Source organism: Mirounga leonina, unplaced genomic scaffold (assembly GCF_011800145.1).
Source record: "Mirounga leonina isolate KUSES-001 unplaced genomic scaffold, KU_Mleo_1.0 Mir_115, whole genome shotgun sequence".
NCBI classification, from domain to species: Eukaryota; Metazoa; Chordata; class Mammalia; order Carnivora; family Phocidae; genus Mirounga; species Mirounga leonina.
This window is the reverse complement of record NW_023270268.1, coordinates 91673091-91699573: the sequence shown is the minus strand read 5'-3', so window position 1 is coordinate 91699573 and position 26483 is coordinate 91673091. Positions and strand designations below refer to the sequence as shown.

The window sequence follows — 26483 nt, the reverse complement described above, 5'->3', positions numbered from 1 at the left end:
TCCTGCTCTGCTCCTTGCCTGCCTGACCCGAGGCAAATCACAGCCTCTGGGAGGGAGCCTCGGGTTTCTCTCATATAAAATGGAGATAAAGATCTTGCTCACAGAGACTTTTATAAGACTAAATGAAATAATAAAATAATGCTTTTGTAAAACATAACCTATTAAGTCTCAGGTGTTATATTTCATTTCCTTTTTTTTTTTTTTTTTTTTTTTTAAGGTAACTCTGCAGACTCTCATTTCTGTGCTTTCTCACCCTAACTTCATAAGTCAAAAAGGACTGTTTATGGAGGCTATAAACCACCCTGGACCTGGTATGAGTCTCTTGGATTCCAATGTTTCTCTTACATGAAAAGGCCTGGGTAGTTTAGGATAACACAAAATTGATGTAAGTTAATAGTGTGACTCAAAAACCCTGCTGCTGTGTAAGGCTTTCTTAACAGAAAAAACATTCTAGATCCCAGATACTAATTGTCCCATTGTATGTTGAATTAGACCATATTTAAAGTCTTGGACTCCATTTGTTGACATCTAGTGTATTCACATGAAGCTTCTGGAAAACTACTATGTGGAGAACAGTTCAAAGAACTGAGAATGTTTATACTGAAGAGATCAATTGAAATGTGGAAAGTTAAAGTCTTAAAACTTTTCCTATAGGCATTGGGGGTCTCTTCTGAGTTTCTGAGTGGGAAAATGACATGGAGAAATGACTCTTTATAAAATCTGGCTCTGTTACTGGGTTAGTAGGATGACTCTGTTAGAGGCAGAGAGACCAATGAGGACGTTACTGAGGTGGTATAGAGTGACCAGTAAGTGACCCTAATCTGCATCCATCAGTAGTGAGGGATATAGGCAAAAAGGAATGATCAGAATAAGCAGCTGGGCCAGGAATATTACTTCAAGATGAACTTAAGGTATTTTACAGATAATGAAACACTGAGTTGACTGACAAGAGGGTGACATGTCAATGTGGCAGAATGGCACAGCAAAGAAAGGGGTAACAATAAGCAAGTCATGTGGGGAGAAAGAGATTCCAACCATCTGTTTAGAGTAACCTGAATTAGGTTTTTGAGAAGGTGAGGTAGGGTTTAAATCTGGAGTACCAGACAGGAAGAAAACACTGTGCCTTCTAATATCTCACATATTCCACCCTGGTAGAGAAGAGCTAGAGGAGCTACCTCCAGATGTTCTGCTCATACGGATGCTTGGGCAGATCCTATGTAGATAGGAGTGATCTTTTCCATGTCCACGCCCTCCTCATTCGTCTTTCCCCTTCTCCATCTTGCAGCAAGTCCTTGACGATAAGCACAAACAATAAAGATTTAGATAGGTGAGTTTCCCCTAAATTGTGTCCGTATATTTCAGGAAGCCTTCACTGGCTAAGAACTAGATCAGTGGTTCTTAAACCAGGGAGATTTCCCAGCACCCCCCACCCCCACCCTGCCCTGGGACATTTGTAATGTAATAGAGACATTTTTGGTTGTCACAACGGGGGCAGGGGTGCTATTGGCATATAGTGAATAGAGCCTAGAGATACTGCTAAATACACTACAATGCACTGAATGAACCCTAAAACAAAGAATTATTTGGCCCTAAATGTCAGTAGTGTTAATAAGAGATCCTCAACTAGAGGGGTAAGGCTGGGCAGTCTCTATCAAAAACATCCTTGAGCCCACCAGACTTCTTCACCCTATCTGTGGGTTGAGTTGTTGGTTGCAAAGAGTCTTAGTGACTTCCCTGCGCTTTGACAATTTTTGTGCTGAAGTTTGGGAAAATCATCAGATGTTGGTCTTCCAATTTTCTTTGCTCAATATACATGGTTTCTACTCCAAGAAAGGTTGGTGCTCCTTCATGGTGACTATGGCCTCAGCTCTAGCCTAGCAGTTCCTCTTCATTTAATTACAGAGTTGGAAGGTAGCATATGTATAAGGCCAAAAATTTGAACTCCTAGGGAAAAACATCCTAGATATTTCTTCTTTCCTCAACCACTCCTTACCTTTCAACCAAAAAATGTATTCAAAGGAATTGAGAATTGGCAAAAATCACCTGTGACTATGTAATTTCTCAGTGTCATTAGTGCATCTTACCCTCCTTTAAGAAAACGTTTCTTGACCCCAAATCTTGTCCTTCTGACTTTCCTCCACTTGAAAATCAAAGATTAGAATATCACTTTGCATCAGAAATATTTTCAAATTAGTTAGCAAGCCTCAGTGTCTCCAAGAAAATAAAAAGTTAGGGGAAAAAATAAATGGAGTAAACTAGAGCGTGTCTTGAGGTCACTAATTCCTCATGTTTGTAACGGCAGCGCCTAGTAGAGAACCGGACACAGAGTAGGTGTCCAAGAAATGTCTGTCCAGTGAATGAATAGAACTTGGTGAGACAAGTAAAGAATGCACTAAGGTTTCCATAAAACGAGAAGAGGCTATAACCTAGGCTAAAACCTCGGAAGGTTGCTGACACATACCGATAGAGTTTGGGCTTCCAGGAATTGAGGTCAGAATGATAGTACGATAGTACTTACTGTGGGCTAGGCAGCTTCTTATAATGACAGTGATCAGAACAATCCCACTTACTACTGAGATTAGGATGACCCAGAACTGGAGTGAATTATCAGGAGGGGGTGGCTCAACTGTGGAGGGAAAAGAATAGTGTCAGCTCTAATGTGTTTCCAGCTGCAGGATTCTATACCTCTTATATCTACACAACTGTAGAGAGTATTTTTCACTTCTTTCTCTGCTCAGCTCTCCACTAAGTAGCTGCTAGCATTTTTCTTGAATAACTCTTTGATCAGACACGTATTTGTGGGCAACTAATATCCAGATGTCAGATATCAAATGTGAAAAAAAGATTTTGAACTTTCGCATTTACTGAATTAAGTTGGCATAAAAAAGATTCTAAGGAGATACTTTAAAAGTATTCTTGTCTTGGGTTGCCTGGGTGGCTCAGTCAGTTAAGCAGCTGGCTCTTGGTTTTGGCTCAGGTTGTGACCTCGGAGACCTGGGACTGGGCCCCACATGGGGCTCTGCATTCAGTGGGGAGTCTGCTTGAGGATTCTCTCTCTCTCCCCCTCTGCCCCTCCCCCAGCTCATGCACATACTCTCTATTTCTTTTTTCTTTTTTTTTTTTTAAAGATTTTATTTATTTATTTGACAGAGAGAGACACAGCAAGAGAGGGAACACAAGCAGGGGGAGGGGGAGAGAGAGAAGCAGGCTTCCCGCAGAGCAGGGAGCCCGATGCGGGGCTCGATCCCAGGACCCTGAGATCATGACCTGAGCCGAAGGCAGACGCTTAACAACTGAGCCATCCAGGCACCCCAACACACTCTCTATTTCTAAAATAAAAATAATAAATAAATCTTTAAAAAAATAAAGTGTTCTTGTCTTTATATCTAATTTTTATAGCTGATATTTCTATGTATTACTAATAATTAGTTGACATCATGTTCTAGATATACCTTAGTTTTCTCTTTCTAGATCTGTCATGCCTTTTCCTTTTCTCTCATCCACACCCTAGGTTTAAAATACCATCTGATTTCTAAATCTGTATATCATATTTCTGATCTCATTTTTTTTCCTTACAGCACATTTTATTTAAAATGCAAATTTTATTTACAGATTGATTTACTTTAAGTATTACACAGGCATTGTCACAAAAAAATTACTGGGTTGTTTATTTTTAAATTCTAGTTAGTTGACATACAGTTCAACACTGGAGTAGAGTTCAGTGGTTCATCATTTACATAAAATACCCAGTACTCATCAAAACAAATGCCCTCCTTAATACCCATCACCCATCTAGCCCACCCCCCACCCACTTCCATCCATCAACCCTTAGTTTGTTCTCTATAGTTAAGTCTCTCATGATTTGTTTTCCTCTCTTTCTCTTCCCTCCTCCCATATGTTCATCCATTTTGTTCCTTAAATTCCACATGAGTGAAATCATATGGTATTTGTCTTTTTCTGACTTACTTCGCTTAGCATAATACATTCTAGCTCCATCCACGTCATTGCAAATGGCAAGATTTCATTCTTTTTGATGGCTGAGTAGTAGTCTACTATATATACATATGTGTACACCACATCTTCTTTATTCACTTATCAGTGGATGGCATTTGGGCTGTTTCCATAGTTTTGCTATTGTTGATAATGTTGCTATAAACATCGGGATGCATGTACTCCTTAGAATGTGTATTTTTGTATCCTTTGGGTAAATACCTAGCAGTGCAATTGCTAGATCATAGGGTAGTTCTATTTTTAGCTTTTTGAGGACCCTCCATACTGTTCTCTAGAGTGGCTGCACCAGTTTGCATTCCCACCAACAGTGCAAGAGGGTTCCCCTTTCTTTGCATCCTCACCAACACCTGTTGTCCTCCTGTATTTCTGAACTTCAAATTTCAATTTCCAACTGCCGACTACATGGCTGGATGCCAGAATTTCCACCTGATTTAAACTGAACTCACTATAATCTTTCCAAAGCATATCTTCCAACCATATTCTCCCATTTCAGCGAAGAGCAACACTATAGTTACCCAAATGAGAATGAAGCCTTCTTTTTGTGCTCACTTCCCAGTAGGTTCCCATGGACTTTCTATTCTGTATTCAGGATACCTCTGCAGTTGGTTCCTTTTCCCAAAATCCCATGCAGCAACTGCCTTAGTTTGGGTTTTTCTTCTCTCCCACCTAGTCATCTCCATACTGGTCCCTTTGCCTCTGGTTTCCAAGGCTCTAATAATTCCTACATATTCTGCCACAGTGATTATTCTAAAATGCACATTTGACTTTAGTGCACCTACCACTTAGAGACTAGGGAAAGTTGGGTTTTGTTTTGTTTCTTCTTTTCCTCTAAAACACCGGATTGCATGAAGATGAGTGATTACCAGAATTGGCCTCTACAGACCAGAATGACAGGGAGGCTCTTGCTCTTATCCTGGGAATCTAAAAGTTCCACAGGTTCTGACTCACTCCTGGCTTCCTCTCAGAGCCCACTCCTCACTCATCCTCAAGCCTCACTCAGCCTAGAAAGAGGATGTACGTTTGAGAAAAAGAAGGAGGAACTAGTAGCAGCAAACTGGCTCTGTCATGATGCCACGTAGGAATCTAGTAATGCACCACAGAACAGACCCAGAATCCTAATTACAGAGGCAAGTGTGGACATCGGCACATATAGCTTGTGAGCTACACCATGAGTGGGACTCCCTGATTTACCTCCTTCCACACACATATGTGCCTTCCAGTATATCAAGGGTTAACCAGTTTGGCAGGCCCAGGCTAAAAGAATCATGGACCCAATCTGTTTAATTAATAAATTGGGGGATTTTTTTAGAGTGGGTATTTACATAAAGCTTTACATAAATATATTTTTTAAAGACTTTATTGATTTATTTTAGAGAGGGAGAGAGAGTGTGTGTGTGTGAGTAGGGGGAGAGGCAGAGGGAGAGGGAGAGAGAATCTTAAGCAGGCTCCACACTCAGCATGGAGCCCGACATGGGGCTTGATCTCTCAACCCTGAGATCATGACCTGAACTGAAATCAAGAGTCAAACGCTTAACTAACTGAGCCACCCAGGTGCCCCTATATAAATATTTTTACGTAAATACATTTATATAAAGCTTTACATAAATATTTTTACATAAGATAAATTATAAAAATATTTATGTAAAGCTTTGCTCACGTTGACTTGTAACATTTTTAGGAACTGTACACCTAATTTTTGTTTGTTTATGCAGTCAGCCCTTGACCACCCATAAATGCATTATTTGCTTTAGAGTCTAAATGATGCCTGCAGTTCAGGGGCACCTCTTTGGCTCAGGCAGTTAAGCGTCTGACTCTTCATTTCGGCTCAGGTCAGGATATCAGGGTCGTGAGATCTGAGATCAAGCCCTGTGTAGTGCTCCGTGATGGGTGTAGAGCCTGTCTTAGATTCTCTCTCTTTCTCTCCCTCTGCCCCTCCTTGCCCTTAAAAAAAATGGGGGGAAAAAAAGATACCTGCAGTTCAATTAATAGATTTGAAGTATTTATACACTAAAGCTCTCTGACAATCAAGACAACACTAGTACTTAGCAAGATGCTTGGTATCTGATAACTACTTTAATAAAGATTGAATGAACAAAGAAATGAATAAACCCATACACTTAATCATCTTTCCATTAATTGTTGTAAATGTAGGGCAAAGAGCTAGTATTTTTCATTAGACCGAAAAGGGATACTGTTCATCCTTAGCATGAGGGAAGAATTGAGAGAAGGCATATCAGAGAAAAGATTAAAGCTGGACAGTCTAAATCATCTTTAAATAAGAGCTCCCTCCTTTTATTTAAATGGGCTACATTCTGTTTCCTGCAAGTTAGCAAACTACAGTACACAGACCAAACCTGGCCTACTGCCTCTTTAAAATTTTGCTGGAACACAGCCATATCCCTCATTTATGTCTTGTTTATGGCAGCTTCCAGGTTATAACAGCAAAACTGAGTTGTTGCCAATGATCATCTGACCTACAAAAACTAAAATATTTACTACCTGGCCCTTTTCTGAAAGTATTTGCCAATTCCTGTCCTAAAATATCATATACACTCATATTCCAAATATAATGTCCAAAATAAGATGATTGAAGCTGCTCTTACTGCTTTGTGTGCTAATCTCTACCTTAGTCACAATAAATTAATAAACTATATAACTCAAACCTCATTTTTATGAAATCTTAGAACACAAAAGATGACTGAAAGAAATTAATTTGGACTATTAATAAAATCATGTCAAAATTTTGTTTGTATTTGAACTAATGTTCCCAGGAAATTTTATCTCATTACCTATTGAAGAAAATAATGAACGAGTCCACTTCAAGATGGAAAGATCTAGAGTAAATCATTCACTAGAATGAGCTACTAAACCATCTAAAATACCTCCTCTACTACAAGAGGAAGACATGCTATACATTCTGTATTATACTATATATCCATGTGCCATTATATATCAAATTCAGTATATTGCTTATTACCACACAGCCATAAAATGTGCTGTTAAAAGCGGGCCTGGGGCATGAGAGAGAGGCCTGATTATCTTCCATACAATCAGCCATACAAGTTAGACACTTATTTTAAGTATCTGAGTTCTGTAATAACCCATTATGGGTTTAACATGCATAAATTTATAGAAGCCCAACTTATTCCATTTTACATTTTCAAATGATTTCACCTCTTGGGGACAAAATTCTGTAAGTTTACGAGCTAAAGGGTAAAGTATTTGAAGGTCATCGTATTTGGGCAAAAACGACCTCTATTTTCAGGCATTGTCTTCAAGTAGTTTGTCATTTACCTTCTTTACCAGACTTAGTTGTGAATGAACCAGTAGCTCTTAAAAGGCACATTCACCCACAAAAGGCAATGATTTGATGCCACGGGACAATGGGAAGGAGGTGCCCAAAAAAGAAAGTACCAAAGCCCCAAGGGTAAGTCCAAAGAAGGACAAATTTTAGTGCTTTCAATATCAACAATATTGTTACAGTAACTTCCCAAGATGACTACTTGAGGGACAGCACTTATTTGAATGTCTCAATTTTAGAAAATTTATTAAAGAAAATAAAATTAGGGCGCCTGGGTGGCTCAGTCATTAAGCGGCTGCCTTCGGCTCAGGGCATGATCCCGGGGTCCTGGGATCGAGCCCCACATCGGGCTCCCTGCTCTGTGGGAAGCCTGCTTCTCCCTCTCCCACTCCCCCTGCTTGTGTTCCCTCTGTCGCTGTGTCTCTCTCTGTCAAATAAATAAATAAAAATCTTAAAAAAAAAAAGAAAATAAGTCTAGTAACATGCTCACACCTTGTACAGTGATCTTAACAAGTCACAATATCACTTCATCATCATTTGTGGGTCTAAAAATACAAGAAATGCTATCAAAGTCAATATACACGATTCTAAAATGGATCTGGCTGAGTTACTTTCTTTTTAGATTTTACACAGTAGAAACTCCCCAGAAGAATGTTACTTACATTTTTGCCAGTTGAAGATCTGTGATACTGCTAAGTCTCCATACTTGACAAGGCACACAAAGCTATGGTTGTTTGTTATATTGAAATCCAGTTCACTGCTGATAGTGTAGAGCTCAGTTCCAGGATCTTGGGAAACTGTTGTGTTGATGGCATTTAATTCTTCTTCATTTTCTAACCAGGAGAGGTGAGGCTTTGGAAAACCTCCAGAGGTTGAACACATTATCCTTTTGATGTTACGGGATGGATTTCCAAGGTCAGTTATACTAGGGACAGGAAAGTCAGCTGAAAAAAGAACAAAGATATAAGTACATATCATTATGTATTTGTGCGGTGGGGGGGGGTGAGGTTTTTTTTTTTTTTAATAAATTAGCTTTAATAAGAATAATAAAATGAGATATAATTTGCAATGTCTCATAAATCATTAATAGTTATGTATAATCCAAAGATCAACTTTGGTTTGAATTGGGTATATCAATTCTTCATTACTTTTTTTTTTTAAGATTTTTATTTATTTAAGTAATCTCTACACCCAATGTGGGGCTCCAACTCATGGCCCTGAGATCAGGAGCCACATGCTCTTCTTCCAACTGAGCCAGCCGGGCACCCCGATTCTTCATCACTTTTGATGGAGGTAGGAGGACACTTATAGAAAGAAGTAGATCTATGTGAATAAATACTGACATAGTATTTTGCATTTGTAAGAGATGAAGAGAAAAATAATAGACAACATTTACTGAGCTCTTTTTTTTTTTAAGATTTTATTTATTTATTTGAGCGAGAGAATGAGAGAGAGAGAGAGCATGAGAGGGGGGAGCATCAGAGGGAGAAGCAGACTCCCCACTGAGCAGGGAGCCTGATGTGGGACTCGATCCTGGGACTCCAGGATCATGACCTGAGCCGAAGGCAGTCGCTTAACCAACTGAGCCACCCAGGTGCCCCCATTTACTGAGCTCTTAATGTTTGTTAGGTCTTAGATACTACCTCATTTAATCTTTACAACAACCCTATGAGGCAGGTGTATGTCAAGAAAGGTCAAATATCAGCAATTTCATTTGACTTAACCTAATATGATTTCCATTTTATAAATAATCAAATTGAGGTCGAGAGAAATCATGAGTAAGTGACAAAACTGGGATGTGAATTCAAGGTTTTCTGATACCAGAACCTTCTCTTTCCTTCTCTTTTCTTCCCTTGCCTGCTTTTTTTTTCCTTTCCTTTCCTGCCTTTCTTTTCTTCCCTTTCTTCCTAATATTTGAGGTATACAAAGTGGCTCTCTTATGTATCTATTTATGAGTTAATACTACAAAAAACACCTGTGAAACCACCATCCAACTTGAGAGCCAGCACATTGACTGTAACTTATGTAAATCTACTTGTATGGTCTCACCTTTGTTGTCTCCCCATTTCCCACACTTGAGATAACCACTACTCTAAATTTTCTTTAGCATTCCCTTACTGAATTTTCAAAAGTAGTCTTTAATAAGATAAACCTCTGTCCAAATTGTACAATATTGAGTCTGTAATCTCAACCACTTTACTTTACTGACTCCCTTGCTATTCTGATATGCATCACAAGGACACAGGGACCTTCCTAGCATTCCTCCAAGATGCTTGAGGCATTCCTGCATTTGTATAGTTGACCCCCAATAAGATACTAAAGTATATACAAAGCAAAGCATAGTGTAATGACTGCAGAGAACACAGGACAAAGCTCTCTAACCCATATTCTCCCTTTGTCTTAGGCCTAAAGAAATGTATACTTCTCAGCCTGAGTGTGGGAACCAAGCCCCGCATACTTCATCCCATACAGTTAGATTTCTTTTCACAATTCGGGGTTCCACAGAGAGACATAGTATAGCATAATGGTCATCAACAGCAGGTTGTTGTTGTTGTTGTTGTTGTTTTTAAGAGTTTATTTAGAAAGCATCATAGTGTAAACAAATTGTACCACTTGGATTTTCTTTTAATACAAAATGTATGATGTAAAGCTGAAGCCACTCATGAGGATTGTGCTTCTCTAGAAAGTTGGAGTTTTTTAAAAGAACATTTGGGAACCATACATACATAATTAATAAAGATTTCCTTTAAGGAACAGGCTGGCCAAGATCCAACAGCAGGTTTTAAAACCAGTTTTGCCTTTTAGCCCTGGGGCCAATTACTTCACCACTTTCTGTTTTAGTTGGCTCATCTCTAAGATGGGGATAATAATACCGGCATTCCAGGGTTCTAAGAATTAAATGACATCATTAATATAAATCATGAAGCACAGGGCCTGACACATAGCATATCAGTTAATAGATGGAGTTATGTGGGTCTTAAATTTGTACTCTCTTGGATGAGCTCCCTCATTTAAATCAAGTTGCCCAGTGAAAACTTCCAAAACCACCCAGTAGCGCCCCCGAGAAAGGGGAAGTTATGACAAGTGATTATAACTGCTAGGAAAAGGAAAAACTTGCATTTGGTAGGAGGTGAAGTCTTCTTTTTTGCATCAACCCTGTTTCTAAATTAAGTTTGACATTTTCCTGAGCCATTTTTAGTTGACATTTCCTACTCCTGCAATTTATCTTATAAGATCAGAAAATTATAACAGTAGCCGACATCAAGAATATTCCTTTTGTAGGGCTCCTGGCTGGCTCAGTCAGTGGAGCGTGCAACTCTTGATCTCGGGGTTGTGAGTTCAAGGCCCACAAAATAAAATCTTAAAAATAACAACGAATATTCCCTTTGTTTCTTACAACATCAATGTTATGTGTTATAACCTGGAATAACAAATCCAAGTAACCCATATCCCAAATTATGATTCATGTTCATTTCTGTGCTCTGCTTTTCTGAGAGATACTTAACCACAAGAACATTGACAATATTCTGTATATTAGAAACCATCTTTGCAAGGTCTGGCTAGCCTTAGCACAGACTCAGCTGTCTTCTATCCCTTCAGTGAGGTGATCCATCTCAAGTAACAGCACCTAAGTCCTTGCAAGACTGTGAACCATCAAAAAATTATTCCTTTAGGATAATAACTGGGTGGCTTAGTCCTTAGGCATCTGCCTTCGGCTCGGGTCATGATCCCAGGGTCCTGGGATCAAGCCCCGCATCGGGCTCTCTGCTCAGCGGGAAGCCTGCCTCTCCCTCTCCCACTCCCCCTGCTTGTGTTCCCTCTCTTGCTGTGTCTCTCTCTGTCAAATTAAAAAAAAAAAAAAACTTAAAAAAAAGTATTCCTTTGTATCTCGTTTTAATGCATTAACCCACGTTTTCACCATTCTGAATGGGTAGGGTAAAAATAATCTCATTAGGAAAGGAAGAGGTGCACATGTGTTAGAAAGGTAAACATCCATTACCCTAGTTAATCTGTTAACTAGTATAGCTAGTTCCCCAAATGCTGGTTAATGGAGAGGCTTTTAGATACTGCGATGCCAATATTATATCATCTTGCAATCATAGGCAAATGTAGAGAGACCAGGGCGCCTGGGTGGCTCAGTTGGTTAAGCGACTGCCTTCGGCTCAGGTCATGATCCTGGAGTCCCTGGATCGAGTCCCGCGTCGTGCTCCCTGTTCGGCGGGGAGTCTGCTTCTCCCTCTGACCCTACCCCCTCTCATGTGCTCCCTCTCATTCTCTGTCTCTCAAATAAATAAATAAAATCTTAAAAAAAAAAAAATGTAGAGAGACCAACTTGTTCAGTGCCAAACCTGGGAAAGTCTCAGGTGTCTGAGGAAACCTCTAAGTCCTGGGCAAAATGGGACAGCTAGTCATCCTAGTCAAATAAATGATTTAATGTCTTGTTTCTCAAACTGTGGTCCTCAGCAGCCGTACGTACAGGAATCACCTGGTGATCTGTTAGTTCCAAATCGAAGATCCAACCCCACACCTACTGAATCTGAATCTGCATTTTAACAAGATCCTCTAGTGATTCATAGGAACCTTAATATAAGAGAAGCACTGTTGTAACTGATGCAAATGGAAAAATCAGAATTGATTGGTTCTGAGTCAAATGAAAAGTTTCCCTTTTTGTCTTCACTCATCTGACTTTGGTGCCCTGCCCCTCCGGGCCCTTTTGAGGCCCCCAGCACTCTTGTGTTGCCTTTTGAGCTGTCCCTGGTCTCCTGCTGTGGTCTGCTACTAGGGCTTGCCCTTCCTGAAATTCTGCCTCTTCTCCCTCTTGGGTTTTATTATCTTCCTATCAAAATGTATATAGTCCTGCATCTACTTCCCTTCGGGCATTCTGTGACAGGACTGACTATATCTAACGTAATTAACTACTACAAGTTAATATGTTTGTGGTGCCACCTCCCCCAGGTAACACATTTTCATTTTTAACAGAGATCTTGTAGGGAGAACAGTGCTGAAACTGGCAGGAGAAGCAATAATGGTGGGAATTCTAGGAATCAGTGCAGGTCAGAACTTCGGAGAAAGTGGGCCTGGTAGAACCCCTAAAACCACCATATAATCATTGCTCTCTCCATGAGAAGGGAATACACAGAGGGAGGTTTAAGGTAATCCCATGTAACTGGCTTACCTCCTAAGCTTTAGGTGTGATTTGGATGCTGAAGTGGAAGATTCAACACAGCTGGAGAACAGAGCAGGGAAGAATAGTGAAGAATTCACCAAGGATCCACTTACATTATTTGTTAGCAGGGTGAATGATTATCTCTTATTAAGTAATAGGTTCGGTTTCCACTAAAGGCCCAAGTGTCCAGGAAGAAATAAAAACGTGGCTGAATTTCAAGTATGGCGGAAAGGTCAAGGGCTATCATTTCTCAGCAAGGAGCTCAGGCTATATTAGTATCTTCTAGTACTGTCACCTGTGATAAATGCAAGCCTCCTTCCTACCCAAGAAATGCTTGCCTTCACAGGATATGTAGAAGTAGAGCTTTGATTTATGAATTAATTTTCTTCCCTGTTACATAAATTATGCATCCAGTCCTCTAACATCTAACTTTGTAGGAATGCCCATTAGATGAGAGCTTCAAATATAATAATAAATATAAATCGTACAATAGCCATAGTAATAGGCATTCAAATACTACTTGAAAAATATCTCTGCCTGCATTGTTCTTATACCTTTCAATATACTTTCACAAGAATATATTATTGGATCAAGTGCAGTTAATAGTTCAGCTACATCAAATCAAGTGTGTCCCCTTATGATTCAGAAGGCACGTTAGGTCATTCTAGTGCCTCAGGATGACTGTCATGAATCTGGATTGTCAAAATGCAAGAAACGCACACTAATAGATATTTCCAGGATGTCTTGAGAAATCAATTAGGGTTTATTGTAAAACTACAGACTTACTTAACCCTAAATGAAGATACATCCCTCTTTGGTAAAATTTTCAACTAAATCAATAGGAGTAGTCTTTAAGGGCATCAAGAGTCTGCCAGCTTATGGTAAATCAGAAAAATCCCACTGACCTCTGACCAATAACATCACTGAAGTCATGTGTTTCACTTTGTAAGAGCCTTTTTCAATCTTTTGAACGATACAGGTGTATTTGCCATTGTCCGACAGGCGCAGAGCCAGGATCACAATGGAGAGGTTCTTGGTGAAGTCAGTGAAGGTGCGATTCTCATACTTGGACCACACTTGCTCTTTTCCAGACATGATGGCCAACACCATTTCATCATCCTTTTGCCAATAGATTCGAACTTGCATCAGTTCTTCAGTGGAAATGTTGTAATCACAGGATAGTACTGCTACTTCTTTCACTGTCTTGTTCACCTGGATGATGCCTAAGGAGAGGCAAACAGAAGATTTTCTATTAAATATAGCCTCCTGCAGAAGCAGGAATTCAGAGTCACTTATAATTTTGGTCCCCAGTGCTTTTCTCTCTCTTTTTTTCTATGGTGGTTAAAAAAATGTAAAAATATACCATCTTAACCATTTTTAAGTGTACAGTTCAGTAGTGTTAAGTATATTCACATTGTTGGGAAATAGATCTCCAGAACTTTTTATCTTGCAAATCTGGAACTCTGTATGCATTACACAACTCTCCTTTCTTTACCCCCCTACCTCCTTGGTAACCACCACTCAATGTTCTGTTTCTATGAGTCTGACTACTTTAGATACTGCATATAATGAATCATAGAGTGTTTTCTTCTTGTGATTGGCTTATTTCACTTAGCATGGTGTCCTCAAGGTTCATCCATGTCTCAGCATGTGCCAGAATCTCCTTCCTTTTTAAGGAATAATAAGATAATGATAATAATATTCCATTGTATGTATATACCACATTTTCTTTTCAATTCATCTGTCGATTGCCAGTGAGGGAGAAGGTCCACTAGTCCCACAAGCAGGAGGACTTTAGGAGACCTAGCATATGAATGCCAACTATGGGTAGACAATGTACTCAGCCTGATGGGGATATGAAAGTCATCGGAATGTGAGATCTTGAAGGGACTTCCATGTTCATTCATTTTGGTGTTCTTATTTATAGATGAGGAAACTAAGCCCAGGAAAAGAAGTTGTCCCAGCTCTACACTTTCTGGGGCAGACCTTTCAAGCCACTCTCCTTGTTTACTGGTTTCCCCAACTTTAGGCCCCAGTTACAGGGTAAGTGGGCCAACACTGCCCACACCCCAGCTGGACCCCACTGTTGAGCTTTTTTGCTTTGCGAAACAGAGTCCTTTTCTTTCCAGGCCTGGACTGACCTCATAACTTCAGGCTGAATTGACTCCCCTCATCCTCACCAGACAAAGTGTAGTTTACACCTCCAGACTATTTCTCTTCAGCGACCCTAAATGATCTATATCCGGTCCCCATCTCTTTCAGCTATCTGCAATCCATGCAACAGCAGCCCTATAAAAGGGTCCCATTTAAAACATTCTGCCCATTTTCCCATCAGTGTATTCCAGGATTAGCAACATTTCAGTATCCAAGCTCCATCTTTTTGTTAGCTCCTAAGCATTTATCAGTAGCACCAAATTCCCCTGTCAGGCTGTGTTTTCTGATTTTTTTTTTTTATCATTCCTCCTATGCTGGGCTTGACCTACAAGCAGATCCCCTAAGCCCAAGCTCTTTCACAACTAGCCACTGCCTCCCCCACCAATGCTATTATGCATTATCTCCCAGAGCCACACAGCCTCCCCTGGGCGGGAGGCGGGGGTTGCTATCTAAGGATCGAGTCTCTAGTCTCTCTCTCTCTCCTCAGACAACAGGATCATGGAGCACTAACACCTCTCTATTTCAAGAGCCACTCTTCAGGCCTTCATTAGACTGGATATGGGCCCCCCACAGCATTAGGAAGAGAGTTTTGTGATGGCAGGTATCTTCATAGCAGGGTGAAGTAACTCAGAATGATCTAAGGAACCCCTTTTGGCAATTGTGCTGAACACTGCCAACCCCAGCTTTAAGGAACATATCTGAAAAAGGGGGAAGAAATGAAAAGATACACTTGAGGGGAGCATATAATAGCTAAATAACCTGAGCTCTCTTTAAAAAGATACAGCAGAAGCAAACTCATAGGTGTAAGGAGCATAAACTATGGGTTCCTATTGACTTGGATTCTAGTCCCAGCTCAGCCACCTGCTAATAAATCCATTTCCTCATCTGTAAAAAGGGTATGATACCTGCCTCCCAGGATCATTGTAAAATTAAATTCAATTAAATGATATACATGGAAAGTCCCTAATACATAGCAAGTCTTCTCTGAGACTTTCCTTTCCTCTCTTTCCCAACTCTTGCTCCCAACTTTTACCCTCTGGTCCTTCCATTGCACTCAGGGGTTATGTCAGGTACTCAGGACTCTGGTCTTGCCACGGGCCAGATACCACGACAGAAAGCAGCTCATTCATCTGGGATTCCAAATAGGATCTTTCCCTATGATCTGTTTGTTCCCACCCAAAAAGAATCCAGGATTTCTAACCGAGTTTGACATGTGACATTAGCAAAAGAGGAATCTGAACTGAAAATGAGCTACTTTCAATGATGACTCTTAAGGAGTTTTTGTCCAGCCGTCTGAGGAGAAGCGTGGGTGTCCCTCTAAAGGTCAGTAACCATCAATGGGATCCTTAATGTTCCTATGTGAAATCCTCTCGCCACACACTCATGCTGAAGAAGAACCGGACTGAAAAGAGGAACCAAAAATCTTCTGAGCAATTTGGAAATTCCAGAGACGTGGCTTCCATACTCGGGCCTGCTGCATGCAGACAACTGAAAGGTCTGAAGTGCTTTGTCTGCTTCAATGGCTTTGGAGGGGAGAGTCGGGTACCTGAGTTCTGAGCATTACTGCCTAAAACCTAGTTGAACTTTGACCTTGCTTAACCATTTTACAGATGAGCAGAGCACACTTACCTAACAAAGTGGGCATGAGGATTCTGTGAGGTGACGCACATGAGACGCCCCCACAGACCTTGGCAGGTGCCAGGTACCAATGCCTTCCCCAGACAGCCACACAGCTCAGTTCCTTGCTTCTCTCGGGTTTCTGCTCTGGTCCCCCTTTGTCAGAGATCTCTTCTCCAACTCTCCCTAACCAGCACCTTCCTCCCAGACCCCATCCATCCTGCTGCTCATTAGTCCCTTGCCCTGATTTATTTCTCTTCAAGTTTGTTTCCAGCTTACTTTTGAGGCTATGAGAGCTGGGGCTTTATCTGTTTAGTTCATTGCTGTATCTGCAGAATCTAGGACAGGGACTGGCCCGTAGTAGGTCCTCAGTAACTATTGGCTGAATGCATGGCTAGGCATTAGGAGATGAGATCTGGCTCCATCTGCTGCACATTAGAATCATAACCTTGAACAAGTTGGTTCCTTGGGAATTTCTGCAAAATAGGCATAATACATTCTCCCCTAAAATTTCACAAATTATCACGGGGATTGTATGATACCCAGATGTAAAAGTGCTTAGTTAACTGTAAAACACTATACAGATTTTTAAATGGGGCTGTTCCTGTCATTCATAGCACGTGATTTGTTGAACCACACCCAGGAGAGGCCAGAATCACCGTGGTAACTGGCTGACATCCGGACTGAGCCAAGTATCCAGAGCTGGGCAGAATAGCTTAAGTCCCCACGTGCTGTGATGTATGCAATCTCACTGGGACTTAAGTATGCTTTTTAAATAAAGGTGTTCTCGGGGCGCCTGGGTAGGTCAGGTGGTTAAGCATCTGCCTTCAGCTCAGGTCATGATCTCAGGGTCCTGGGATCTCCCCACATCTGGCCCCCTGCTCAGCGGGGAGTCTGCTTCTCCCTCTGCCCTTCCCCCTCCCACTTGTGCTCTCTCTCATGTGCACGTGCTCTCTCTCTCAAATAAACAAATAAAAATCTTTAGAAAAATACTAAGAATAAATAAATAAAGGGGTTTCCTGACTCTAAAGGAGACATACATTAAATTTATAGAAAGAATGGTAAATACAGAAAAGCATAAAAGTCATCTATAATCCCACCATCTAGAGATTTACTGTTAATGGTCTGTGTATATCCTTCCAAAGGCAGTGACCCTTTGGGACACTGCTAAGTGCTCTTCATGAGGTGAACCAGCCAGCCATGGGGCTTGTGTCGGCCTTGGGCTTGGTGCCAGGAACACAAGCAGGGTAAGTGTCTGCTCTCCAGCGGCTGACAGATTTGAGACCTGTCACCTGATTTTTGCATCACTCCTGACTTTCTCTCCTCTTGAGACCCAGCCTGTACGCTCTGTATAAATCTGATCCTTTGCATCTCCAAATGGTACTTAAATCTTGAAAAGGCTCAGGGACTTTGAATATCAGCGTTGTCCCAGCCAGAACCGCGGCTCATAGGAGCCCTTGGCCAGCAGCGTTCAGATAGTACCCGACGACAGGAAGAGTCCCTGTGGCACTCTGAGGGCATTCTTTTCCCTCTGGCTCAGTCTTCCTCATGCCATAGACTTACAGGCAACACCGCTTCTGTGTCCCTGGCCCACTCCTACCAAAGGCCTCTCCCCTCCCTTGGAGCTGTGCTTCCCGGAAAACACCCCACCTCTGAGAGAAAGCTGCCCGTGCCGGCCCCTCTGAGAGCCACCCGGTTAGACCCTCTCCGCCTTATAACTGCCAGTTTCTGGAGTCCACGAGTCCAGTGTTTTGCCTCCACAGACCCAACCAGAAGTGGACAGGGGTTTGGCCAGCCCCTCCCGTCTCAGGACAAAGTGGTCCCCTGTCCTGGGCAGCAATGGCCAACCTGCGGATGGGGGCGGGCTAGGCATTAGGAGATGAGATCTGGCTCCATCTGCTGCACATTAGAATCATAACCTTGAACAAGTTGGTTATGCAGCTTCCTGGCCGGAACCAGGAGAGCAGGGTGTGTGGCAAATGCCTTTCCCGGAAGCCAGGGCCTCCGTGATCGCACTCAGCCTTGCCTCCTGCGGGCCATCCACAGCTCCCAGCCGCTCCCTGACGCCACAGCACACACACTCTCCAATCCCCCGGCCCCGCCCCGACTCCAGTCTCTTCATCAAAGCTGTCCGACACAGCCTGCTGACACGTTCTACACCATCACTCCGGCAGCCCTACAAGCCGCTCTTCGTGCTTTAGCAACACTTCTTTTTTAAAACATCATTTCGGAGCTTTGCTACCCAAACGGAAGGCCTGTGGCCCAAGAGCATCGGCATCACCTGAGTCCTTGTTAGAAATGCAGAATCCTAGGCCCCTCCCTGGCCCACCTCAGCCGAAACTGTATTTTTCAAAAATATACAGACTTTATTTTGGAGCATTTTAGGTTCACAGCAAAATGAATGGAAAGTACAGAGAGTTCCCATATACTCCATCCCCTCCACGCACACAGCTTCCCTTACCATCCACATCCTATGCCAGAGGGTACATTTGTGACAATCAATGAATCTACATTAACACCTCATTACCACCCAAAGTCTGCAGTTTCCTTTAGGGATCATTCTTGACACTATACATTCAGTGGGTTTTCACAAACATAAAATGACATGTATCCATCATTGTAGCATCATACGGAGTCTTTTCACTGCTCTGAAAATCCCCTGTGCTAAAAACTGCTTTGGACAAGGCCCCCAGGTGATTGGTACAGACCACGTCACTCCTTAAAACCCTTCCGTGGCTTCCCAGTCCCTCCAAATACATTCAGATTCCTGACCATGGCCTTGGAGCCCTGTGGAGTCTGGTCCCTCCCTCCGCCTGCCCCAACACGCTGTCTCCACTTCCTTGCTCCTCTGTTTCTTTCACGTGCTGCTCTTCTGCCTTCACCCAGCTCACTCGTACCACTCTCCCCTCTGGCACAGAAAGACAGTGTTTGTTGTTCGTACATTCATTTGAGGGATTCTTTGATTGAGTTTCACGTTCTTCCTAATGATCGTAAATGCCATGAAGGCAAAAGCCATGTCAATCTTTCTTTTTTTTTTTTTTTAAGATTTTATTTATTTATTTGAGAGAGAGAGAATGAGAGAGAGCAAGCACATGAGAGCGGGGAGGGCCAGAGGGAGAAGCAGACTCCCCGCCGAGCAGGGAGCCCGATGCGGGACTCGAGCCAGGGACTCCAGGATCATGACCTGAGCCGAAGGCAGTCGCTTAACCAACTGAGCCACCCAGGCGCCCGAAAAGCCATGTCAATCTTGCTCACAACTTGTCCCCAGGACCAAGAAAAGTATCCTATACAGAGGAGATGCTCAATATTTGTTGAATTAATAGATGAGTACACAAAAGAAAGAACCCTTGTGCCAGACTCATCCTTACCTTTAGCCTTTGTCTGCACTGCGGCCCCACCCAGAATTCTGCCGCCATCACCCGGCGTCTGCCATAAAGTTGGCCCGGCTGCCCCAGCTCGCCATGGTCCCACCTTTCCCAGGTCTCGGGCTCTTAGGATCGGGACCAGGCACTCTACTGCTCTTCACTAGCTTGGGGGTTAGTTTTGCCTTCTTCAACTAACACACTCGAATCTCTTAGAGGACAGGAATCCCAGGTTCAGTTTTTGAGTACATAGTAAGTATTCACACATAAGATGCTCAGGGATTTGTTTGTTGACTCAGTGCAGCAATAGTAAAATCTGAATATAGCTGTAGGACAAAGTGCTTTCCTAAATATTTTTCTTTAGCTCAAAGATCATCTCCTTCCACTTGCTTAATTGCTAAAACCCTGGTCCTCATTTTATATTTTCTTTCTCTTTTTCATTGGTTTCCCCCCAACACACACACACATATTTCTAGGAAGCCTGTATAAATTTCCTTCTAAATATTTTAAAACTCTTTAGACTCCCCCAGAAGACTCATTAGGGAGTGCTCCCCCACACAATATCTGATGCATAAATTGTGAAACTTAGGTCGCGGTTCTCTTGGTTCGGCAAGCATGTAAAATAGCAAGTTTTCCAGCCCAGGACAGAAAATGCACGACTACCATCATGGCAGGCGCGTAATCCGTGCGCCCAAACTCCTCTCCCATCCCCTCCTCCTCCCTCCCTCACACTTAGACATTCTGATGCCTGCAGTGAACACATGCTTTAAGTGAGCGGCTCTTAAGACAAGGACCTTTGACATTGGGCTCTTTGCAAACTGGCAGACCGTGTTGAAGCCAAAGCCTTCTCTTTACTTTGGGGAAACCAGGTGGTATGCTGTTCAGCAGAAAGAATATCTTTTGTTTTGACTTTAAAAATAAAGTCAGAACCAGTCTTCAGCAGGATGAGCCCCACTCTTCTCAACAGCCCCCCAAATCCAGCCCTTGAAGGTCAACTTGCAGGGTGACAGAAGGGGGCAGCACAGAAAACCCCGCCTCCTAAACCTTGAGGCAGCAAACTCAGTCAAGCTCCTGAGAGTTCCTTACCTGAACAGAAGTAAAAAAGACTAGTTAGCATCAAGAACTGAAATTCAAGCTTGAGATACGGATGCTCGAGTAGTGGTGTTCTCCACTTCACTGGGTGATCCATGGCTTCTGCTGCTTAGAGAGCGAAAACAATTTCGAACCAAGTGAGACCTGGGTACCTTCCAGCAAGCACCAGGCAGGAGGAGAAGACAATTCAGCTGTCTCACACAGAGGGTTCTCTTGTGATGTTTGCAAAAACACCGTGGATGGTGTACCTGGGTCTCCAAACTCCTGAATATAAAAGATTGTGGATTTATTTTCACAACCTGAAAAGGAAAAAAAAAAAAAAATTGAAGTCACCCAGGAAGGAAGGTTGGCCTAGTATGGGTCATAAAACTCCCTAGTTGCCTGCCTGAAATGAGTCGGGAACCTTAATCTGAGCAATGTCTAAACCACACACAATCTCAAGGGTAAATAAAGCAAAGGTCAGGGGAACTCCGAGGTGATCTTGCCTTGTACATGTTTCCAAAACGAACCACAGCTCCCATGGAATAGTTCTGCTTAATGGGGACAATGAGACATCGGTCAAAGCACAGAGAACTATCAGGGCCCTCAATATCCGCTGGCCAAAATTCAGATCCTCTTCAAAATATACCAAGAAACACAGAGCACCAATGAGGTCCTATTTTGTCCAAGGCAGGACTTAAATTATGAAACTACTTCCTTCTCAATACATTTACATAAAAAAGTGTCTCCATTCTTAAACGCCCTGCACAAAGAACATGTCTTAAACCAGCAGAAGTTCTGAATCAACAGAAAAAGCTGCTAGTAAAAAGGGAAAAGACGTTCTACAAAAATTACTTATTTATATTATGTATTACCATGGGAGGAAATTTTTTCAGGAAATTTATCAAAATTTAGAACTGAAAATGAATGTTGTGCTCCAGTGTGATCTTCTGAGCTTGTCACCACAGACACAGTCCAATGCTACTCAGAAGACATTTGGGACCCCTCTTGGGAACCATCCCAGAGCTCATTTTCTAGCCTCACTTGACTGTTTTATTAGCCACACTCCATTTTAACCAGGATTAGCTCGGATCCACTTCTTCACCAGAATTTTATGAGCCGTAACTCTGTTGATGACTCACCAGCCATGCTGGGACCCCAGGGAGGCTCCTTTGGAAGTAAGTATGCATCTTGGAGATAGGAGTGATGGTATGTTTATTTAAAAGGCAGTCACGGGCGCCTGGGTGGCTCAGTTGGTTAAGCGACTGCCTTCGGCTCAGGTCATGATCCTGGAGTCCCAGGATCGAGTCCCGCATCGGGCTCCCTGCTCAGCGGGGGGTCTGCTTCTCCCTCTGCCCTCTTCCCTCTCGTGCTCTCTGTCTCTCATTCTCTCTCAAATAAATAAATAAATAAATAAAATCTATAAAAGGCAGTCAGGTTGTTGGTAACTATTCCTACTGAGCTATCCCATATTAAGATAGTAGTAAATGTACTTACTTGCTGAAGAACAATTTCTCTTTTTTTCTCGTGTTTAAAAAAATAAAAAAAAAATCAAAGGATGAGGCCCCACTTCTGAGATGTTCTTTTCTTGCCGTCTCCAAAATAATGGCAGGTTGCTCAGCTTTTCTTTGGGTGATATACCAGAGGTGGCAATGCCCCTTCCAACTTCCTTTTACTCACTAGAAGATCTAGCTGATGTTCTTTCACCAGAAGCATGTAAGTCAAAGCAGGGGATGGGTAGCGTGTTATGTATGATTTGAGGAAGCTTGCTCTTGCTGTCCCTTTTTGTCAGCCACCTCCTCAGAGGGTGTGGCCAAGACAAATCACACAGCACCTCCCTCACCACCTCGCACAAACCAAAAGTCTCAAGGGGAGAGAAGACTGTAGAGGGCAGCCTGGGGGTGAGTGGGAGGCCAGGGTAGGGGGTTGGCTTTGGCAGTAGATAGACTGTGAGCTTTGTGGGCCAGTAGTTTCTGAGTCTCAAGTTCTGTTTTAACACCCAGTTACCCCTCTCTCCTCAACAGTCATGCCAATGCAGGAGTGGGCTGTCTACCTCATATGTCGTGGTCACTTTTTGGAGAGTGCTGGGCTCACTAGGCTGCCCTTAACTGCACTCCCACCCCCACTATCTTCACAGACGGGACTTCCAGCAGCCATGTTGGACAGGATCCCAGGCACCTCAGGTGAGCACAATGACAGACCGAGGGGCAGGGTGAAGAAGACTTTAGTACCACCCCCTTACCCCTCACCCCACCCCCAGACTCGCTCTGTTTTCAACTAGCCTGTGTAGAATTCTGGAGCATTGTGTGGGTAAACAGCTGACATGCTGGTGCAGCTGACTGGTTTTGTACAAATAGAACCTGACAGCACTTTGCCTGGGCCTGCACCTTTTGCAGTCGGCTCCTGGCCCTGGGGCTTCTCTTTTGCTTTGACATGGGTTACCCTTGCAAGTTCTGTACTTAAACATGTGCAGCCTGGGAATATGGGGGTAGTTAGTGCCCATGGGGCTACTCTTGACCAGAGGAGGTTGGAAGCTGACAGCTTCCAGGTGGGGAGGTCTGAGAGACATTTCATGAGGGTTTCCAGAAGGCCCTAGTGGGACTGAGTACCAGCTGCCTGCAGCAGAAGCCAGCGTGGTAAAGCACACTTCTACTGGCTTTTCTTTCTTCCCTGTCTCAATCCTCCCGTTCTGCACCGCTGGACTACATTCCCAATAAACTTTGTTTCCAACTTTGCTTTCTGGATACTCTAGGCTGAGACAGGAGGGATGCTCTTATGGTAGAGATAAAATAGTTTTCTATCTAAATTTGTAAAAGTAGAAAGGTAAGTCAATTCAGAGGAAAAAAAGGAAATGTAGATATGATAGATGAATATGGTAAACATTGTGAATATGGTAGAGAAGTGTCTGAACTATCGACTTCAGGCTATTAGAAAGTAGCTTCTCCTGGCAAAAATCACAGTGTAAGCTGCCATATATCCTAATATTTTTCAGTGTTAAGGAAGGCACTGAGGTCCCTTTAAATTAAAAGCTGATAGGGAAGGATGACTGTTGAGGCCCCTGGATGTCCACAGGGTGGGGAGGAGTGACAATCATCCTGAAGGAAGAGAAGGAAAGAATAAAGGCTTTTCCACTTCATGATTGTGCTTAGGCTCTGACAAGGCCTGTGGTATGGCAGATACAGGACCTCACTAGGGGGAATATGACCCAAGGCTCAGCTCAGGCCTCAAAAAATTGCTGACTGCATTTGAGACAAATCTTATGCACGAAGTGAGTGGCAGCTTCTCTGATGTGATCTGCCAGGTCCGCTCCCACACCGGCCCTCCTGGTATAGCATCCACAGTGCTGTGCTTCCCTGCCACCCACAAGGTGCAGCTGTTTGGGCTACGGCAACATCTTCAAACTGAGATAAACCCCCAAGGGCACCTGTAGATTTTCAAAGGGTATGCAGGCCCAGTAATTTTAAGAGACTCCATTTCCAGATTTCCAGTTTCTTTATGGATGCTTTTGTAAAACTTACCTGCAGTGGGAAGGACCTTGTCTTTCTCCCTATTAGAAGAGAAAGGCTCTGACCTGACTTGAATATTACTAGGGTGCCATGTTCTGGAAAGTGAAAAAACTTTAGGGTGCCAAAGAAAGAAACAATTTGAAATAGTGGTGTTTTAATCAATGCTGCCTCCTTAAATCAAGACAATCTAAGCCCAAGGGAGGGTCTCACATCCTCCCATCTTGTACACATTTCTGTAGAGGTAGAAATGTGGCATTAGACACAGATGTACTGTAGAGTGGGGTGGCAGGAGTGGTGGCAGCGTTTACTAAATAAACGTGGCCTCTTCTACTTCCCATCTCTTGGCAAAGACACCATCTCTCCAGAGGCAGCCAGAAACAGCAGAGAGTGTGGGTAGGAGACAGGGAAAGCACAGGCACCTTGCGTCGCCCCAGCGACAAGTCTGTGGCAAGGTTCAGTGGGTGGCTGCTGTCTATCTCAGATCTGGAATATTCAAGCTCTATAAAGCATGCTAGGCAAGACTTTCTATGACAGGGGCCCACTGCGTTTTCATGTTCTCTGCAAGGAAAAAAAAAAGCTTGGTGAGCATTTACATACATCTGTGTCTTGGTCTGAGTGTCAGCTGCATATTTTGAATAATGATGAGGAAAGATGTAGCAACTTCTACCTTACAGTCACAGCGACCTTCAGCCTCTCAGTGGAGGGGCTGAGATGCTCGTCTGGCTCCTCGCCCTGCTTCATTCGAACTGGCTTATAACCTGCACCCAGCAGCAAATGGCAACCATTACTTCACTTTTCAGAAAAATATTCCACAAGGAAGAAAGAGAAGAAGGGGGAGGAAGGGAAGAGAGAGGAGGAGGAAGAGGAAAAACTTGAAGGAGAAAGAAGGAAGAAAGTGAAGGAGGGCAATTACTCCATTTTAGGGGTGGATAAATAGCTTGGTGTGTTTAAGCAGAAAATAACACACTCCTGTTAAATCTCTAATTCCCACGATCTTTAATTCATTGAAGTTTGCTTTCATGGCACCGCACTGTCCTGTTTTGAAAGCACCTAGATCATTTCTGGCTTTTTTTTTCTGCCTGGTGGTTGGCTCCTTATTATGTTTCTCACGGGACAAAGAAAATGAAATAGAAAACTGAAAAGAGTGACTTTTGCAAATTTGTTAAGGGCTCTGGTGGACATTGTGGCTGGGGGAGTGGCAGCCAATGGCTGTCTTAATTCCGCCCCCCCCCCGAATCCTTAATTCCCCCCATCCTTAATCCCCCAATCCTTAATCTCCCCCAATTCTTAATCACCCCCAATCCTAGAATAGGGACTGGCCAGGATCTGGGGGCAGGTCCCTACCTTCAGGCACAGAACCTCAAGTCTTCAGGACACAGTGTTTGTTTCTTCCTTTCTTGAAGGATTGAGCAATAAAATGCTGCAAGCTCCTTTGAAAGGTATCCTTTCTAGTTTTGTTCAAAAAAGAATTCTTCCCTAAACACAACCAAACTATCTCCTGCTTTACTTTAAGCTTATTTTCTCTCATTCAGTCATCCACAGAAGGGGGGGGGGGGCATTTATATCCATTACAAGCTCAAAAGAAACAGAAACACTTTAGGGTGATAGAGAATCATTACCCAGCTCCACAAAACCACTCGGTCTGTGTGAAAAAAATCTCAGCTCTGCATTGCTCTTTTCTCTGAGTTACCAGGTTAGCATCCTTTTTCTTATTGTTTGTTACTTATCTCTGGATCCATTTTCTACATTTAGTTTGAACCTGAATGTAATAATATTATCAATAAGGATTTGGGCTTATTTAGAAAGAATCCACATAAATAATTCCTGGCCATGGTATGTCATATTTCCACCCATAATTTCCACAATTTCCACTCAATATTTCCACGAATATTTTGTTGGCATTTTCATCATTCTGCAGATGCATATTTAGCCAGTTACTCCAGGCCGAGCAACTGTGCATCATTTGGGGAGAAAATGCCAACCTAAACTTGCATTTTTGGTTTGCCTTTTTTTTTTTTTTTTTTTTTTTGCTTCTCCTGTGTGCTGTTTGGGCTATTTTTGGGCTTCTGGCAACTTTAGTTTACCTTTATCTTAATTATGCTTCAAAAATCAGCCCAAGTGTAATTTTCTCTGGATGCCTTTTCTGAACATTCTAAGCTGGCTATGTCTCTCTCATATCTGCTGACCTTGTACCTTGAACATTCCCTCTTGTCATAGTCTCATGGGCTAATGTCATTATATCTACCAAGTCTCCACTATTAGTGTGATTTTTGCCTTACCTCTGTAACTGCAAG

The 26483-nt window shown here is 42.6% G+C and overlaps 1 protein-coding gene across 7 annotated transcripts in view; it reads right to left on the bottom strand.

Moving 5' to 3' along the window:
• CD80 (CD80 molecule) overlaps positions 1-26483 on the bottom strand; it is a 36864-nt gene that overhangs the window by 1256 nt on the left and 9125 nt on the right. For 3 of the 7 annotated variants that reach the window (XM_035000098.1, XM_035000103.1, XM_035000104.1), the window contains 6 exons: positions 22181-22383; positions 20699-21003; positions 13385-13702; positions 7975-8256; positions 2519-2626; positions 1176-1291 (listed from right to left, as the gene is read on the bottom strand). In XM_035000098.1, coding sequence (XP_034855989.1) covers positions 1191-1291; positions 2519-2626; positions 7975-8256; positions 13385-13702; positions 20699-20801 — 912 coding nt within the window. In that variant the 5' untranslated portion in view covers positions 20802-21003; positions 22181-22383 and the 3' untranslated portion in view covers positions 1176-1190. Of the gene's footprint in view, positions 1-1175; positions 1292-2518; positions 2627-7974; positions 8257-13384; positions 13703-20698; positions 21004-22180; positions 26205-26483 lie in introns of those variants that run through there. The other 4 variants (XM_035000102.1, XM_035000099.1, XM_035000100.1 and 1 more) reach the window with 4 other exon arrangements.